The following is a 20,020-nucleotide window of genomic DNA, read 5'->3' on the forward strand; positions in this document are numbered from 1 at the left end:
CTGCTGGGTTGAGACTAACCAAAAAGAGGGCAAGGGTGGAAGCAGGACCAGGAGCGGCAGCTGCATTACTAGTGACTTCAAGCAGGGGAGTAGCAATGAGAGTGGGGAGAGATAGCTCTGAATATATCTTGAATACGGAGGCAATTTTTTTTCTGGTAGAATGAATACAGAGTCTGCAGAGAAGAGTTAACTATAGTTCCAAGACTTTTGGCCTATGCCACAGAAAGGATGGAGTTGCCATTTACTTTTAGGGACATAACTGTGGGTTACATAAGTCTTTTGGTAAAAGGGTGGAGCTCAGTTTGGAATGTTAAGTTTAGTTGTTTATTCAAAATCCAAGTGAAAACACTGAGTATGCACAAGAGTTAGGAGAGAGCTATAAATCTACAAATAATCAAAGTTAGACGGGTTCAATGCAAGAGGCCATGATGGGCAGAGTACAGACAGAAAAGACCAGAGGACTGCGGCAGAGGAAAAGCCAGCAAAGCAGATGGAGAGGAAGAAAACAGAAGTGTAAGGCAACCTGGAGGCCAGCTTAGAAAAGGGCTTCAGGGGAAGAGAGCAACCTTCTTTAAATGTTGCTAACCCATCAACAGTGCGATCAGACCCCTGCACGCTGTCATGAAAGGGCACGTCAGGGTGAGCACTTGCATTTTCCACATACTTTTCATGAACTATTTCACGGCTCTGGAATGTGTGGTTTTATTTTTACCATCTTTAAAAATGGAAATAAAATCCCCCTTGTGTTATAAATATTACTACATTCAATGTAGAGTGCATATATGCCTGACATCCACATGTGCCCTGTTCTTACAAATGTTCATTTTTCTCTCTATACCTCAGTGGATCGTTTTAAAAGTCTATGTTTGAAGCGATGCACTGAAACAAAAGGAAGTCATCTGAAGTTCACATTTAAGTAACTACCATATTTTACTTCTAGGGAAGTGAGAAAGCTATTTATATGAATCGAAAGGGCATGATAGGTGTATGTCTGATCTGAAAATGCCAGTCTGACTCCTTAGACACTGTCAGGGTTAAAGGGGAAGAAGCACTAGCTAAAAGCCTCAGTGTTTGTCCAGTGAGTCAGTCTTCTTGAAGTGGGCAACAGATGCAAGATGCAAGGTAAAAAGTTTAAAAAGCGATCTATGTGACTAAGGTAACAACAAGCATCTAAGCAAACATTCTGGAATCTGTGTGACTGAAAATTAATTTGAACAAAAGATAGGAAGCAGCATGTAAAACGAATCTTAGGAAAACACAAGTGAAGGAGGTGTAGGGACTGATACCTGTACTAGAGAGAAATCTGCTTCCCAGCATTGCTAAGTGGGATGAATATGAAGGAAGCAACACAGTAGCACCTGCTGGTAGAAGGGATGCTTTGGCCATCTAATATACAGTGCCCTAAAAGTAGGCCTACCTAATTCAGGCCATTGCAGGGGACATATTTGGGGACAGTGGAACAAGAAATAGCACTAAGAAATTCTAGGTTGTGGTACTTGTGCTATTTATGTCTGGAGTACTGTGCTTTCTTTATCATTTTGATTGTTGTTGCTCCTTTAGTTGTCTTTCTTTCCTGATAAATTGTAAGGATAGTTCATGTGTCATACTGAATGGCATTTATTAATAACAACAACAGTAACTAACTCTACTTATTGCTTCAATCTCCCTAGACTTCAAAGTCCCTAATGGTTAATATAAACAACAAGATCCTATCACAAGAAGAAAGGGTGGCAGGATTTGCTACTATGTAAATGTACCAACCACTGGCTGGCCAAAAAACTGAGTGGACTTCAAGAAGTCACTATAAATTTTAAAATGAAAGACATGGACCCTAAGCAGAAACCCAGTCCTAAGAAATGAGCATGAAAGCTTGCCACTGACACATGGCACTCCAAGTATGGTTGGCAGAAGTATAATGGGGAGGCATTCAGGAGTCCAATAAATATGTCTAGAATATTGGGTCTGTTTAGCATACTCCAGTCTAACTGTGTAACAGAATATAGGGTACAAAAAAACCTCACAATTAACTAATCAAGAATTTAAAAAAATATTCTAACAAAACTTATAGTCTAAAATATTAATAGTTTCATCTTTCAGCATATTACAGGTGGCAGCAGGTCCAGTTCCCCTTTTTGCCGGCCTTGACCACAGTAACGTAGCAGATGCCAATGGCTGGCCAAGCCTGCAACATCCTGTCCCCAGATATCAGCAATAAAACCCACAGAGAGAAATAACACTAACGCTGACACACATGAAAGAGCACATCAAAACTACCCGAGAGCTGGAATATGAAACTGCATGTTGCCAGAATTCCTTAGTTCACCTCTTCCTATGATCCCCCTATAAAAGCCCTTTGTCTACCCTGAGATATTAAGATGGGCTTTGGGACGAGAATACCCCATCTTCTCAGGTGGCCAGCACTTGAATAAACCCCTTTCCTCTTTCACCAGTACGTGTCTCATGAGCCTGGCTTCGGTGGCAGCAGGGAGTAGAACCTTGGTTTCAGTTACAACTGGGTACTGGAGATGAAGGTCTATGAATTCTAGCTTAGAATCAATTCATAAGCTAGGTTGGAACAAAAACTGGAGATAAAGAGTCAAGGGATTCAACTGTGAAAAGTTGAGAATATAAAGACAGAAAATAATGGCAAATGCTGGCACCATAACATTTATGAACTGGATAGAGGACACGCTGGAATTTAAAATGATCAACACAGAAGAATCAGCATATACTGGGGAAATGGGTTACGGGGGCTATTCTGCAGCCCAACAGAAAAATAGAGAGTGAAAATCAGGAACCAAAGAAACTCTCATAAGATATTATTTCTGAAGAATGGGCAGAAAAACTTGAAGCTGGGAAAATACTTCTAAGGTCCCAACAGGAAATAACCTATCTAGTACATTTATTTGTTCAATCCTTAGTTCATTCATTTATTCAGCAGACTGTATACTAGGTATTAGAAATACAGTGAACTTTAAAAAAAAAAAAGTCCTTGCTCTGAAAGATCTTATCTAGAGTGAAGACTACAGAATGAATGCCAGGCTGCCTGCAAGACTCTCTTTTGGCTGAGATTCCCTGAGTACCCAAGGGCTCTCTGGCTTTCTCTAAATTGCCAGCATTCAGAGGAGAGTCTTAATTAAACCTTATACCAACTCCAACTATATTCATATTACAAAATGATCCCTCTAAAACATAATCTGATTTCCCTTATTAATATTCTGCAATGGTGCCCTTTTGTCCTTAGGATCAAATATAATTCTTTAATATAGTATCATGACGTGGCCCTTCCTGCCCCTCCAGCTTGATCTCTGAATACCCCTCCTTCTTGCACTCTGTGCTCTGGCCTTCCTCCTGTTTGGCACATTCTTTTCCTTCTTCCTCGCTTGGTGTATTCCTACCTACCACGCTCTCCAGTTGAGCATCACTTCCCTGTTCCCAAGTCAGAGAGGGGCTCCTGCTATTTGCTCGCATAGCACTGTACTTCCTTTTGCTTACTGTTGTTTATTCAGCTGTCTATCTCTTCTGATAAACTGCAAGAATAGCTCCTTGGGACACAATGTATGTTTATTTTATTTATCACTCTACATTCAGCAACCTCAGTTTGGCACCGAGACAGGAACTATATCAATTTACTAACCACTGCATCTCCAGTACTTTCCTCAGAGCCTAGCATAAAGTAGCTGTTTACAATATTTTTGACTCAGAAAGAATATACTTTTAAAAAAAGTTATATAAAATAACAGATGAGAAAATAAGAGATAAATAGTGCTTTATGTACAAAATCCTAATATTCTTACTAGTTGTTAACAAAAAAAGTTATCTCAATATGTATGTAATACAAAAATTATAGTTATACAATGCAATTGTTAAATAATTTAGTATTACCTGTATTGCAAGTGCACGAGATACAAGACCTCTGAGGTACTGTAAGGGGTCTTCTGGGCCTTCCCACTTGCTCTGCCATGTGAGAGGGCACTGCAATTTAAAAGTGTCCACGTTAAGTTTATATAGACAGTATTACATATTTACAACAGCCAAATTATGGAGGCAACCTAGGTGTCTACTGACAGATGAATGGATAAAGAAGTTAAAATATTATTCAGCCATAATAAAGAATGAAATCTGGTCATTTGCAACATCATAGATAGTCTTAGAGGATATTATGCTAAGTGATAAAATTCAGGCATGGAATGACAAATACCATATATGTGGTAATCACTTACATGGGGAATCTAAAACAAAACATACAAACAAACAAAACAGAAACAGACTCACAGATTCAGAGAATAAACTGATGGTTGACAGAGGGGGTATGTGTAAAAAAGGTATAGGGAAATAAGAGGTACAAACTTCCAGTTATAAAATAAATAAGTCACAGAGATGTACTGTACAGGACAGGGAACGCAGTCAATAGCATTGCAATAACTTTGTACGGTGACAGATGGGTACTAGACATATAGTGGTGATCACATCATAAGGTACATAAATGCTAAATCACTATGTTGTACAATTTACACTAATATAATATTGTATGTCAACTATATTTTAATAAAAATAAATTTGTTTCAAGTGATGAAACTATAACTAGCTTATAAAGCACTGTGACTCCTGCCTCACTGTCACTCACTCTCTTACTCTCTCCCTTCCTCACAAAGACAGCGGGAAAAGGAAGGCACATCGGTAAAGAAAACATGAGAGAACTGGGCCGATGAACTAAGGGCCGGACCGGGAAGTGTCTGCATGCTACTCTAAGGTGTTTAATCTGGAAGTGATGCTAACACTAAATTAGCTTTCCCCAGCGAAGTGACACAATCAGATTTGGGTTTCAGAAAGATGACCCTAGTGAAATAGGGAGCGCAGGCCTGAGGGGATGAGATGCAGCCAGGGGAGTCTGGAAGCCGCTGGAACAGACAGGGATGGATGAGCACCTGCATGAGGACAGCAGCAAAGCGCTGCTGCAGCTTACATGCGCAGCACTGGCCCAAGCATTTGCTTCCATCAAGTCACACCTCACAGCAGCCCTCTCAGGTGATATAGCTATCCCCATTGCAAACATTCAGACACCGAGGGGAGAAAGGTTAAGTGACTGGCACAAGAAAATATTCCAGTACAATCTTTTAAAAAAATTTTTGTTAATCCTCAACTGAGGATATTTTTCCATTGCTTTTCAGAGAGAGGTAGGGAGGGAGGATGGGGATGGGGGGGGAGAGCGGTGATGTGAGAGAGACACGTTGACTGGTTGCCTCCTGCACACACCCCAACCAGGGGTGGGGAGCAAACCCACAACCCAGGTAAGCGCCCTCGACTGGGAATCAAACCCTGGACCCTTAGGTGCACAGGCTGAGGCTCTAACCACATAGCCACACCGGCCAGGGCTCTAGTACAATCTTGAGGGTTTAAATTCCACGGCATAATCTTAATATGTTTATTATATGAACTTTAAAAAGAGGGCTACTTTGGTAATTCTTTCCTTTTCCATTTAATAATGTAATTATTTATACTATTGTAATTATTAGTGTAATTATATATACTAATTATTTATATTACAGACAGACACCAGTATCCATCCCACTAGCAAATAGGACGTGCTGTTCCTCAAATGTAAATGTGGTACCAGTAAGTCATTATCAGCAGCCTGAAGTTAAACCAACATTGGATTCAAGGTTTTGAAACTGTCAGAACTTTCATTTGATTCACGTTTATTGCAATACCTGAAACAGGGATACAGCACTGTAACTGCTATTTATTTCAAACACCAGAAGGTACCCTGGGCTTAAAAACAATACATTGACTTTAGGCTCTAAATAGTAAACTAGAATAGGGTGAACTCAAAATATAACATAAAGTTATTGACAGTATTTTCACCCTCAAAAATTTAAGTTTCTAATTTTTAAAAAAAAGAAAACCGAAAAATAGTGAGTTCATCTTAATGTCAATTTTACATGAAATGATTAACAATAGGTATAGTTTAAAAATTACCACTAACTTCTACACTAGCAATAATTTATACTTTATACAACTTTAAACAACTAATTAAACAAACCCAATCTATTTCGTGAACATATAACTAGAAAATTATATTTCAGAAGAATAAAGATAGATTTAGAGTAAAACATTCGTTAGATAGCCTTACTTACCATTTATACATGAGAGGAACTACAACTCAGAAGATTAATATTTTGTGATAGAAGTTAGAACAGATTCCAATTTAATCTTACTAAGACCTTTGCTTAGCTCTAAAGGTTTCAATTTTCTTATCAGTACAGAGAAAAAATTATAAAACAGCACCAGAACAAACTAGGGACTTTCAAATCCAAAAAATGTATTTAATCGATTTATTCTCTTCCTAGATGTGAACCTCACTATTGTTTATTTTGTGTCATCCCTTTTCAAAGAAATTCATATTATTTGCTTTCTCAGAGCATGTAAATTTTACTTTCAGTTAAAAAATTATAAAATACTTGATCAAAGGTTACACCAAGTTATAAAAAGGGGGAAAGATGGAAGCAACCCCTGTTCATTGATAGATGGAGAAACAAAACATGGTATATACATAGATGAGATATTATTCAGCATTAGAAAGGAAAGAAATACTGACACGTGCTATAACATGGATGAGCTTTGAGGACATTATGCTTCGTGATACAAGCCAGTCATGAAAAGATAAATACTGCACGATTCCACCTATATAAGGTACCCAGAGTAGTCCAGTCAAATGTGTAGGGACAGACAGAGAATGGTAGTTACTGAGGGCTGGGTGGTAGAAGGAACGAGCTGTTGTTTTACCGAGTTAGAGTTTCAGTTTTGCAAGATGAAAGAAGTTCTAGAGATTGGCTGTATGACAGTGTGAATGTACTTAACACTATTAACAGCACACTTAAAAATGCTTAGGAAGGTAAATTTTATTTGTACTTTGCCACAATTAAAAAAATAGCATTGGAAAAGGTGAGGAGACGAGAAGAAAGCAGTTTCCCTCTGGCTTTCTGCTGCGCCAGCACTGGGCTAGGCCACTTTGTCCCCACCCATACTCAGCTCACTGACCACGGGCACCATATCCTACTGACTTTCTCTCTCTCCACGGTCTAGTGTGTATACACAGTCCGTGGGAGATGCTCATGTAAAAATACACTGAATGCATATCTACTTCTGTGCAATTCATTTCAAGGTACTTTGTAAAAATAAATCTCTATGTTTGCACATTCCTTGAGATTTTAAGAATTTATGGATTATTTCTGCATTGATTATTGTGATACATTCATTTAGGCCAATATCATGGTAACAAACTTAAATGTATGTGTTAATGTAAATATATATGTAGGCATGTTGAGGTTAAAATAATTTGTGTCAATATTTTATCAGATATTTTAATTTAACTCACATCAAGAGAAGAGTTAAATGGGCTCTGAGGGTTTGCATTAATATTGATCTATAAACATTATAAAACGAATAATATTGAGTTTTTATTTCCATATTTGTCATGATAATAAAGTTAAATGAGCCATAACAATAAAACTTAACAAATTTATGAATTTTGGTTTAGATTTCTAAATTTAAACTGGAAATTGCTACTAATGCAAAATGGCATACTGTTTCAACAGTAATTGTTCACATCATCATGGAATAAGTCATTAATTAATATAAATGAGAATAGCATGAAACATATACTGGATCAGTCTCAACATTAATTTCTGGGCATTAATGCAGCTAATCAATCAATCGCTTCAGGCAAAACAAAAGAACTTGGGTTCTACCCATTAGTTTGTTATACATTTTTTTTTAATATATATATATTTTTATTGATTTCAGAGAGGGGAAGAGAGAGGGAGAGGGAGAGATAGAAACATCAATGATGAAAGAGAGTCACTGATTGGCTGACTCCTGCAGGCACCCTACTGGGGATCGAGCCCGCAACCAGGGCATGTGCTCCAGCCAAGAATCGTACCTCAGTCTCCTGGATAGTTCGATGCTCAACCTCTGAGCCATGCTGGCCAGGCTGTCAAATTAATCAGCTATTAATTGAAACACAAACTAGATAATTATTAGTTTAGCCATACATTTTGTGTATATGTGCATGTATGCTTGAAAATGTGTATACACTCTTCCAGACTACATTAAATTTGGGTAAATAATCCCTAAATTAAAAGGGGGGTGATGAGAGCAGTAAATTGGATGAGGGCTACAAAAGTGCCCTCTCCCTGCTAAAGTGTCGTAGAAAACATAGGCTATTTCTTTATTCTAATGGAAAAATGCAAATTATTAAACATTAGTAACGATAATTAGTAAAATAGTTTCGGTATGACTTCGCTAAGCACTTATTTGCATGGAGGTAGATAATTTTTGAAAAGGGGGCTTTTTAGAAAAGCTGGGGTCCTCAACCATTTCATAAGATTTCATCTTTCCTTTTCCCCAAAGACTTGAAGCTGAAAGATGGAGGTCACAGATGTTGATAAAGCAGAGTTGAAGAGACAGAAAGATGATGTGGAAGGCACAGGTGCCCTTTTGGATGGGAATTCTGACTAAAGATCAGCATTTGTCAAACCTGACCACACACTGAACCATCTAAAGGGCTTTGATAAAAAGAGACCACAGGGTAACACAGAGTTTCTAATTCAATAGACGGGTAAGTCTTAAGAACTCACACTTCTACAAAGCTCTCAGGTGATGCTGATGCTGTTGGTTTAGAAACTATACTTTGAGAAATACTGCTGTAAAGAGGGCTACAGCAGAGAAAGAAATGAAAAATAAAACCTGTCTAGAGATCTTAAACCTCAGATGTCCTGAAGTTATACACTAAAGCTCTGTGTGTGTGTGTGTGTGTGTGTGTGTGTAAACATATTTTAAGAGAGTGCATCAAACCAGTTGTTTAAAACTTCTTTTTAAAAAAAAAATTAGAATTCATTAGCAATTTCACAATATAGTTAAGGAACTCTGTTTAAAAAAATTTAACAGCCATTTAGTATTAATACTCAGAATGACAGGATAAATTGAAATGTATAACTAAAACATACATTGGCTTTACAAGCGGCACTATTAAAATAATTTTTTAAAGCAATATAACCTATTAATTTCTGCAAAGCAGTAATTCCTTTAGTGATTATTCAACAAGAACGATGAAATAATTTGGTACTGCATCTTCTCTATTTTTGTTGTATCTTTTAAATTACGATTTAAAGCCGAAATTCTAGTCTGTAAAAGGAGATAACGATATTTTATCGTTATCAAACAAATTGTAAGCACTGTGACACTTTTTATTGAAAAAAGTTTCAGTAGATCACCAAGAACTGTTAATGAAATAGGAGTCATAATTCTCTCTAGGAAAATTCCCACTCCAATCATGTCAGATACAGTAAAGAAAATATCAGGTACTAGTTCAAACTGCTTCCTAAATTACATTAAATCATGTCACATAATAAAATGTAATAAAACATTAAAATTTTATCCTGAAATAAATGGGACAGTACTGGATTCACAATTTTTGGTAAAACTCATTAGAAAGTAAATGTCAGAAACTATTTTACTGATACTGTCTTAGTGAAAGTCAACCTAATCTCATTTGAGCTTCCCCAAACACCCTGAAATATTTCCAAAGACACTATCAGTGATATAATTTAAACATGCTTTGTAAAACACATTTTTCATCCTTTGAAAGAAATTTTAAAAATTCACTTCCATGCAAATTATTAAAATGTTTCAAAAATAGTGATATTTCAGAGGCTGCATTTCTTAATTCAAAGTGTGATATATAGTACTTATTTTAATAAATTAATGAGATTGTCTACATCTTACATAAACACATTTTAATTAATAAATAAGTCATCAGATCCTGTTGCTATGCCAAATATGGAAATACTTAGCAGATGTTAAAGGGTCAAGGGAAGAGGAAGAAATTTTATAAAGAATTAAACATCTATGACCTCTTTCTAAAATATCAGCCTTTGGCTTAATCAGGAAAAGTGTTTCCTATAACAAAGCCCTTTTAGTTCTTTGTTATCTTTCGATATGATCTAATGTAAGTCACATTATATTACAATCATAGAAAATAATTTACAGTTAAATTTTTTATTTTTTTCAAATATTTGTGTTACAGGCCACCCAGATGGTTAACAGCAGAAGTGAAACAGAACAACAGGTTTGCCAATTACCGTTCATATTCTTCACTGTCATACAGCACCCTCTTGAACCACTCTATTCCATGCCCTAACCACCTCTTGAGATGAACAGAGAGTAACTAGCCTACACGGTATCCCTATACCTAGAAAATCATTTTGCATGCTACCAGACAAATGCTCTGAGCTGTTCTTTACAAATAAAATTCCCCTAAAGTAACAATAACAAAAACAACTAACAGTTGTAGGGTGCTAGGTAGGTGCCAAGCACTTTACCCATGATTTAATTTAATTCTCACAACAATCCCATGAGGTAGGTGCGCTTACTATTCCACTCTACAAATGAGAAAAGTAAAGTTTAGAGAGGTTTACGTGACCTGCCCAAAGTCACACAGCTGCTAAGTGGTAGAGTAGGGTTCAAACAGCACACTTACTTCCAAGGCCACCTTCGCAGCCATTTTAATGCATTATTTCTACATTAAAAAATTCTTACTGACTACAGCATTTAGTCCAAATTCTTTTCTTTGGCTTTAAAAACCTCAAAATCTAATCTAACTTGAACTTTACTATACTTCACGATATACCTTGTTCCTATATTGCTGTTATTTTGCTAAATTGTTCTATACCATACAGTTTACCCGTATAAAGCATCTTCATTTTAAAGAAATGTATTCTGATTAGTATTTACTTTTTTATGTAAATTTAAATAATTTACATTTATTATGGCAACCAGCCCTGCCTTGGTTCAAATCCTGACTCTGCAAGGATTCTGTGTGTGAGTCTGGTTATGTTATTTAACACCCCTCTGCCTCAGGTTCTCACAATAAAATAGGGGTAACAGTAGTACCATCTAGTAGTTTTGGTGTGGTGATTAAATCAGTAAATGTGAAGTTCTCAGAATGCTTTCCCACTGCTTTCTTCAGTGTGTCAAGGAGCTTTCATGACCAAGAATATGCCTACTTCAAATAAAAAACAAATTAGTTACAATTTGTAGTACAATACAGTACCGCAGTATTTTGATAACCACAGTTGATTAATAGTAATCTAAATAGTACAAAAAAAAGAACTATTTAACAATGCAAAGCTAAGATTTTTTTCCAAAGCAAATGAAAAAGGACACCAGGTTGTTGGAGTAGGTCTTTTTGTAAATATGGAAAAGAACAGGATATAGTGAGGGACTGAGAGTTTCTATACACAAAAATCCATATAGTGAAGCCCTAATCCTCAATATAATGATAGTCAGAAATGAATTTTTTCAAAGGTAATTAGGTCATAAGGCTGGAGCTCTCACGATGTGATTAGTACACTCCCAAGAAGAGAAGGGAGAGCTCGGTTCCTCTCTCCTTCCTCTGTTATGTGAGGACATAGCAAGAAGTTGGCCATGAGCAAACCAGGAAGTGGACCTCACCAGACACTCGATCTCCTGGAAACTTGATCTTGGACTTCCCAGCCTCCAGACTATGAGAAATAAACTTTTGTTGTTTAAGCCACCCAGTCTATGGTAATTTGTGATAGCAGCCCAAACTGACTAAGAAAGAATTTTTTTATATATTAGTGAGAAGATACAGGAAGATCTGAAAAGGCTATGTTTTATATTTAAACAGAGAAGACTTTCAGGTTGACTATCAGAGGTTTCTCTATATCGAAGTAAAAAACAGGAAAAAAACAAACAACTGTTTTCTTTCTAGATTCCTATAGAGCCTAGTGAAACCTTTTTCAGATACCAAGTTCTATAAAGTTTATGTTCTCCAAATAGCTAATGTCAGTCTACTCCATAGATTTTGTTTCCATTCAACAGATCTAAAACACATGGATTTTACTATCATTTAAAATGGTCCAATTATTCAGCAAGAGACATGGTGATTTCCCTTTTTTCCTACTAAAACACCCTGACTTTCTACTGGGTAACCATCCTTCCCTTTCTTGCAGTACATGTGTTACAGATGAAGCTGAATCCATCCTCAGCTCCTAGGAGAGAGATTTAGCTGAAGCCCTACCCAATGAGAGCTGTGTATACCCTGCCTGCAGAATCAGTATGGGACTAGGCATAAAACACAAGCCAAGCAGTTTGGATCAAAGCTAATCCAAAGATTTTGCTTGAGTTACAAGGAAACAGGTGTTCTTTCTGTCCATGTGGAGCTCAGAGGATATAAGACTCAGGCTGCTAGAATACCATCATGTATAGAGGACCTGCCCCAAAATGAAGTCAACATGGAGGGGACACAGACACACACACACACACACACACAGAATATGACTCGAAAGGTAGATATATAATACAAGCTGAGATCCTAATGACAATTTTAAGCTCCTTCATTAAGCTGACTTAATGCTAGCTACCTTGGATCCTTCAGTTACACCAGCCAATTAATTCCAATAAGGCTTAAGCTAGTTTAACTTGGGTTTTCTCTTACTATTAACTGTAAGTCTTCTGACAAATGTATACATGATGGAAGAGTCACTTACAAGATAATGAAATAAAAACATATATTTAGTATTGTCTTACCTTTTGGTTTAATAAAGCACTTGCCAATTTTTGTACTTCTGAACTCAATAAGGTCGTTCCTCTGATGACTTTGCTGAGAGCGGCAAGAGACTGATGAACACTTTGTACTAAGCGAATGGCATTAAACTGTTCAAGAACGATGAATGATAATATTGGAGATCCCTGCCGGTCACTAGGAGGAGGCACTTTCTGATGAATGAGGTTTGAGTTCTGAAAGAACAGTATATCATGTCATATTAATTGAAAAGTAACATAAATCACTGATATATCAGAATACTTCAAAAGTTATTAAAACCTTTTGTTCTCCTAACCTGTTTTCAAATACTCTTGCTTTATGATTGGCAAATTTACAAAAATCTGTAATTACACAGGAAAAGAATTCTGAAGTTCACCAATATGTAAGTGCAAAGGGAGTGGGAATTAAGAATAGGGGGTGAGAATTGAGAAAGGAGAAATACATTGAGAAGCAATAGTCAGTATAGTAGAAAAAGTGAAAAGAATAGTCAATATAGTAGAAAAAGTTCAAAGTGCGCTGGTTGCTACAAGCCAGTGCAAAGAGAGAAAAATAGCTACACTCTCACTCTGCTGCTATGAAGAGGGCAGAATAATGGCTTTGAAATAAAATGTAAATGGACATTTAATTTGAAAATTACCAGTATACAGGGGTGGGCAAAAGTAGGCTTATAGTTGTGAGTATGTGAAATAGTTTATTCTTGTATTATTATTTATTAATTAATGCATTATTTATATTACAACTGTAAACCTACTTTTGCCCACCCCTGTATATGTTGGAAAACCACACTAAAGATCTTGTACCCAAGACCAGTGTGTGTCAATACTGATTTATACATCTCTACAATAACAGAAGCTCTGATATATGGAATTTCTAGGGCCTCTCAAATTAAAAACAACACACCACAGAACTCAAGGAATCTCAATTGTTTCTAAAGGGTGGTTAAAAGGGGGTAAATCATCTTTAATAGTTTTCTAAAATTGTCCAAGAACCGTCAAGAGATAAAACTGGGAGGTCCTGTTCTCTTACCTACTATGCATTATCCTATTTTTCTCTATAGTCTGCTTACAATCCTAGTTAAAGATCCCTTCTCTTTGGTCTAATTGTTCTATGAGAGCACTGTCTCTTTTTCATCTGTTTAGCATGATAAATAATTTAATAATATGATGATCTAGCGATCATCATTAAATAAATGATATTGGCATAAGATCATTTGTGAAGGCATGTTTTTAGGCTATGAGCTCAAATTTAGGCATTTTTATTTCTATTACTGCTATATTTAAAATATTAATGTTGCTGATGTCATTTTTGATAAACACACATAAATGTACATAAATGTACAAATTAAAGTAAATAATGGTAAACTCAAAACTAAATCTAGAACAGAATAAAATCATATCATCAAAATTAAGTAGATTACCCCTTACACTGAAATTGAATTAACTATTTGAATCAGAGAATGCAATAAATAATACTTAACACATCTCCAAACTACATCAACTAAGTGATAAAAATGACATAAAATTTGGGTTATAGATTTTCCGTAATTCCTTATATTAAAAAACATCCCTGGAAGTGAATATCTGGTATTTAAATATTTATTAATCTTAGGCTAAACAAGTTTAGCAAATAATAATTTAGTTTATCTAAAGGATTTTGTTTATTTTTATCCACTCTATTAAGTTGAGGTGACTAATCTGCACTGTCTGCACTGTCACAAGGATGCCCAAACTTAAATTATTCAAGCTAGAGTCTATTTATCTATAATCCAAAAGAAGTACTAAACTTTTTTAAAAGTTTATTTAAGAGAGTAACAATCAAGAAGGCTTAAAATTCAAATAGAGTCCAAGTAAGCCCTATGGTCTAGAGATGTGCAGGAGTATAAAATAAAAGCTGGATTTCAAAGACTTAATAAGAAAAAAGGGGGTAAAATATAAAATTAATATCTTTATATTAATTACATGTTGAAATGCTAATATTCAGTATATATAAGGTTAAATAAAATGTATTAAAATTAACTTCACCTCTTAAATGTGGCTACTAGAATTACATATATGGCTCCCACTTGTGTTTAAAAGGCACCCTTTTAAAGAACCAATGCGTAAAGGGTGCCATATTTTATTTCTACTGCACAGAGGTCTGGAGACTATCAAGTAAAGGGCTGTAAGTTCAGCAGTAACAACTGAACAGAGTAAAAACAGTATACAGTTGGGTCTCAAAAAGTGAACGATTAATGAAAGATGACAACAATTATAAAGAAAAATGAAAAGTAGGAAGGCAAACTGTAGTAAAATCTGTGATAAGTTTACAAGTGGGAAAAATACAACACAGCAGAAGACAGCCAAGTGTATTGCCATTTTTTATAGCATAATGCACTTCCTGTAGACCTTCACAAAATTTTAATAAAAAATAATGTAAAATGACTCTAACTATAAAAATAAATGCAGATGTCTTACACATTCTAAAAAGGATAAAGTATAGACAAGATTTATAGCTGTAGTAACATGCTAGTGTTACATAATTTTAAGACAAAAAATAGCAAATTAAGTATTATTTATAATTCAAATATAGCGAAAATCACCATGAGTAAATTACAACATCTAAACTGTATGTTTTTTGGTGAAACTAACTGAGACAGGACTGTCACATCTTTAGGAGGATGATTATTTTAAGAAAAGCTTTTTTTTAAATGAGTAAATACAAATGACTGAATCATGTACTTTTGAAGGACAGCTTTGACATTTTAAAGTTCATCTTGTCATTAAAAACCTAAGAGTATTCATAGAAAATCTGATTATGAAGTTGTTGATGGAAAAGGTTATAGGATATTTTAAATTTTAACTGTTATGCAACGAGTATCTTTTAGACAAGAAAAACTAGTCTAATTTGGTGCAAATTTAGGTGTGAATCCAGAATTTTTGTGTTTTAACTGAAATAGTTTTCTAAGTGGGATGCTATTTTAGACAAGTAAAATGGATGACATGTGGAAGTAGTTATATTTATATATATAATTAGATCTTTCAGAAAATGGTTCTCTCTCAGAAAGAATTTTTGTCGCCAAAGGAAATTCAAGCAATGACTAGATGAGAGGTTAGCAAGTTTTTCTGTAAAGTGCAGACAGTAAATATGTTAGGCCTTGCGGGCCAGAAGGTCTCCGTCCTCAGGACTCAGCTCCGCTGCCGTAGTGCCATCTACTTCCTAATAACTCTCAGGAGCAGGAACGGCCTCTCCTAACTCAGTGCATATAGCTCCAGTGGAGCTGACCCACTCAACTCCGGAAATTAGTGTGTAACTTAGAGCTTAAGGAATTAGAGCATTCCATTTTCCTGACCACGGCAGTTGGCTCAAGGTGGGGCACACGACCAAACAGAGATAACAAAATGCAATAGAAGTCTGCAGTCACTTTGTGACAATAAGAGAGAGTCTGTATGAAAAATAGTGCCAACATATAAAAGAACAGGGCATATGTATGTTTGCATATGTGTACACATGTATCATACCAGTTTCACAGTTTCAGTAAATCAGATCTTTCAGAATATTTATATAATTATATATCATGCATATAATACATATGATATATATCATATATATAACATATGTAACATTACTGGGTCCTAATTACATCCTTTCAAATTCCTTGAAACAAGCTGCTACTGAAACCAATTGAACATTTTTTCGGTTATGTGAACCGTAATTTCCCCTTTTAAGCCTAAGCCAGTCTGAACTGGGTTTTCCATCACTTGGAATCTAAAGAGTCCTGATTAATTTAAGTTCAACTGATTCCGTCCCAAGCATTCATAATAGGAATGGTCAAAAATCTGACATATTTGTATTAAATTGTGTCTATCCAAAAGTGGATTTCTGACAAGATTGTAGGAAAGAGAGGGCAAAGAAGTAAATTAGAAAAGGAAAAAAGCGCTGGCAGGTGTTGCTCAGGGGTTAGAGAGTCCACCCTCACACCAAAGGGTCTGGGGTTTGATTCCCAGTCAATGGCACATGCCTGGGTTGCAGGTTCGATCCCCAGCCCAGGTTGGAGTGCATATAGGAGGCAACCAACCGATGACTCTCTCACATCAATGTCTCTGTCTGTCTCTGGCTCCCTCTCTCCCCTCCTTTCCCACCCTCCCTCCCTTTCACACTCTCTGAAAATCAATGGAAAAAATATCCTCAGGTGAGAATTAACAAAACAAAAACAAAAACAAGTAAAGGAAAGAAAGTAGTACTATGAGTTTGATGAGTTTAAAGAGCTGAAAGATCTATACAGAATCTCTGGAAGCCCATTCCTCAGGATAGCTGGCTGCTTTACTGTTTTGTTTGTCCCAAAGCCAGCTATTAGCAAATAAACAGAGCTTAGATTTCCAAACCTGGTAATAACTATTTCTTTTCATACCAAATTATCAGGTGGATCAAAGGCAACCAAAGCAGTCATGTTTTAAAGCTCATTTTATTTAGTTTGGTTCCAATTAAAGGTATTTTACTTAAAGCAGAGGTCAAACAGGACAAATGTGTGCTAATTACCCAATAAACTGTTTAAATTAGAAATGTTGAAGAACTAAAACAGAAGGCCAGATTGCTGGTGACTAGTAAAGCAAGTACAGCCAAGGCTGTGAAACGCAGAGGAGGGGAGCATTTTGAGTTGATGTACTGAAGCTGATATTGGAAGCTATTATCACACCTTTCTAAAAGAAAAATCGAGAGGAAGCTAGCAAGTGAATAGAAAGCAGCTTTTGTTTTAAATGTACATTGTTTGTTAATGATATATGCCTTCAGAATTTCATAGCTTTTTAAAAATATATATTTTTATTGGTTTCAGAGAGAGAGGAAGGGAGAAGGAGAGAGAGATAGAAACATCAATGATGAGAGGGAGTCACTGATGGGCTGCCTCCTGCACGCCCCCGACTGGGGGTCAAGACTGCAACTGGGCATGTGCCCTAAGAATCAAACCTTGATCTCCTGGATCATAGGTCGACACTCAACTGCTGAGCCACACAGGCCGGGTCAGAATTTCATAGCTTTTACTTAAAATACTATAATATTAATTAACACCAAACCCAGTAGTTACACCTAGGGAGAGAGGTAGACAATTTGCAGACATCACTGTCAAGAGGACATTTAGCTTTGTCTGTATCCCTTGTTCCTTTGATGGAAAGCCATTTTTCACATACAACTTGGGTATGTAAAACAAAATGGCAACATTTTTTTTTGAAAACTAGGTGATTAATACAAAAAATGGCATATTAAAAAGGCTATATTTCTAGGAAAGTATATTTAATAGGCTATCTGCTCCATAACTTGGCCAGAATGATTCTGCTGTTCTGTGAAACTATCATAAAAGAGGTAACTTAGTAGAATACTAGATAACAACACACTCTCACATTAAGAGACCTAATGCAGACAACGGTATTTAAAATGCTTAATTTTGTTATGTGAATTTTACCTCATTTAAAATAAAAATCATGAGTAAAATAATGAATGTAGGAGGTGACAAAGAGAAAAATATATAAAAATTCATTTACACCACTGGAAATTTTTAGGATGCCAATTCATTACTCTGGAAATTGATTTTTTAAATTAAGCATTTATCCTGACTTTCTGGTATGAATTGTACTTTATGGTAAATCCATAGTCCTGGTGAATGTGGAATAGCTCTTCTAAATAGAACTCAAGCAAGTAGTTTTGTAAGAAGTGAGAATTAGAAGTTTCGACACTATATTTAAAAAAATCAATTCTGATCATTTTGATGGGTGTTAACACTATTAGGTGGAAGTTGATAGAGAAATTTACATTGAGAAAGTGACTGTCACCATTAGAAATCACTGATCAGTTAGCACCACACAATATGTGCCTGCTCATGCTTTCCATTCTCCTCTAGAAATCCCATTTGGCAGAACCTAACAGGACATCAGCTGGAAAGGAGAACTTCAGTTTGCAGTCTCAGCCTCGGCATCACCCAGCTAGACACAAAAAGAATAGAAAGCTGGGTTGATTTGGAGCTGAGAGCTTATATCTCCTCTCCAAGAACAGAGTATGCCTTTCGATAAGGTGTGCCCTTCCTATACTATACTATGATATAGTATAACGAATTCAGCTTTACCTAAGAAGCAGTCATGTAAACAAACAAACTTCACATACTCAGCCTTTAAAATTAAGTTCAAACCTGTAGCAATTTGGGAGACAGGAGAGCAAGTAAAACAAGCACCAATGAAGCAACTCTGCTAAAATCAGAATATAGGGCATTATAACAAAGACATATGACATGGTTTCAACTAGCCAACATGTGATTGAAAATTCATGATATAAGGGAGGGAAGGGATGTCTAGATTTAGAGAGAGATAACATTTATACACAATATGTAGCAGTTGTTTGGATCTGAGTTCAAATGAACTGTTAAAATATAGTTGTAGACAGGAAATTTGCACATGGACTGGTATTAAATTAATTATTGTTTAATTTAATTACTGTTAATTAAACTATAGTTTCTTTAGTAAAGTAAGATAATGTTAATAATATGGTAGTTACAGAAGATGAAATTCTTTATTTAGGGTGCATATCAAAGCAAATGATATACACAACTTGCTTTGAAATGCAATGAAAATAAAGGCTGTGCTGGGTATTACCCTTTCCACCTCCAGTTTCTCTAGGTCTTCTCTACTTAGCTCTTTGCCCAGAGGGTGATCTTGTTATTTTGCAATAAAGTGACCCTTCTGCTCTAGAGTCCTTTGGTTGAACCAGAGGCAAGGGGGAGTGTTCGGAGCATTTATTTCTGGGCTCCCTCCCTGCTAGGCTACAGGTTGGCACTTGTCCCTCTCCCAACCCCCAACCCCAACTGTAGCAGCTCTTGTCAAGCAGTCCCTCCAACAGAGACAGTCACAGCTCCTTTGAGTGACTACCCTCCCTGCCAGCTCAGGCACAGAGGCCTTAGCTGTTCACTGCTATTGTTAATCTTACAGTGCTTCCCTTCCTTGCTGACTTCCTTCGCCCTGCCCCTTCTTGTGTAAACTGTCCCTGCATTAAACTTTCTCCCGTTACAACAACAACAACATACTGCAGAAGATGAAATCATAATGAAAATTTAAAGATATTTAAAACTGGGCAATAATGAAAACACATATACAAATTTGTGGAGTACCGTTAAAATAGTGACATAGCTTTCAGTGCTTAAAGAAAAAAAAGAGTGAGGGAATTATGGAACCAAGCAAATCAAGAAACAGAACGTTACAAAAAGAAAAACAGAATAAAAATCAAAGGCAAAGGTGCACCCCATCGGAAGGTGTACCCCATCGAAAGGCGCACCCCATCAAAAGGTGCACCCTATCAAAAAGCATACCCCATCGAAAGGCACACCCTATCAAAAGGTGTACTCTATCGAAAGGCATACCCTAAGGAAAGGCACAC

At 36.2% G+C, this 20,020-nt stretch overlaps 1 protein-coding gene across 2 annotated transcripts in view; it reads right to left on the reverse strand.

The window, feature by feature from the left end:
• The window catches only part of DYNC2H1 (dynein cytoplasmic 2 heavy chain 1), a 244,420-nt gene that overhangs the window by 26,273 nt on the left and 198,127 nt on the right, over positions 1–20,020 (reverse strand). For both annotated transcript variants that reach the window (XM_081152801.1, XM_081152800.1), the window contains 2 exons: positions 12,613–12,822; positions 3,886–3,975 (listed from right to left, as the gene is read on the reverse strand). In XM_081152801.1, coding sequence (XP_081008927.1) covers positions 3,886–3,975; positions 12,613–12,822 — 300 coding nt within the window. The remainder of the gene's footprint in view (positions 1–3,885; positions 3,976–12,612; positions 12,823–20,020) is intronic.

Source organism: Miniopterus schreibersii (assembly GCF_964146895.1).
Source record: "Miniopterus schreibersii genome assembly, chromosome: 12".
Lineage (NCBI taxonomy): Eukaryota > Metazoa > Chordata > Mammalia > Chiroptera > Miniopteridae > Miniopterus > Miniopterus schreibersii.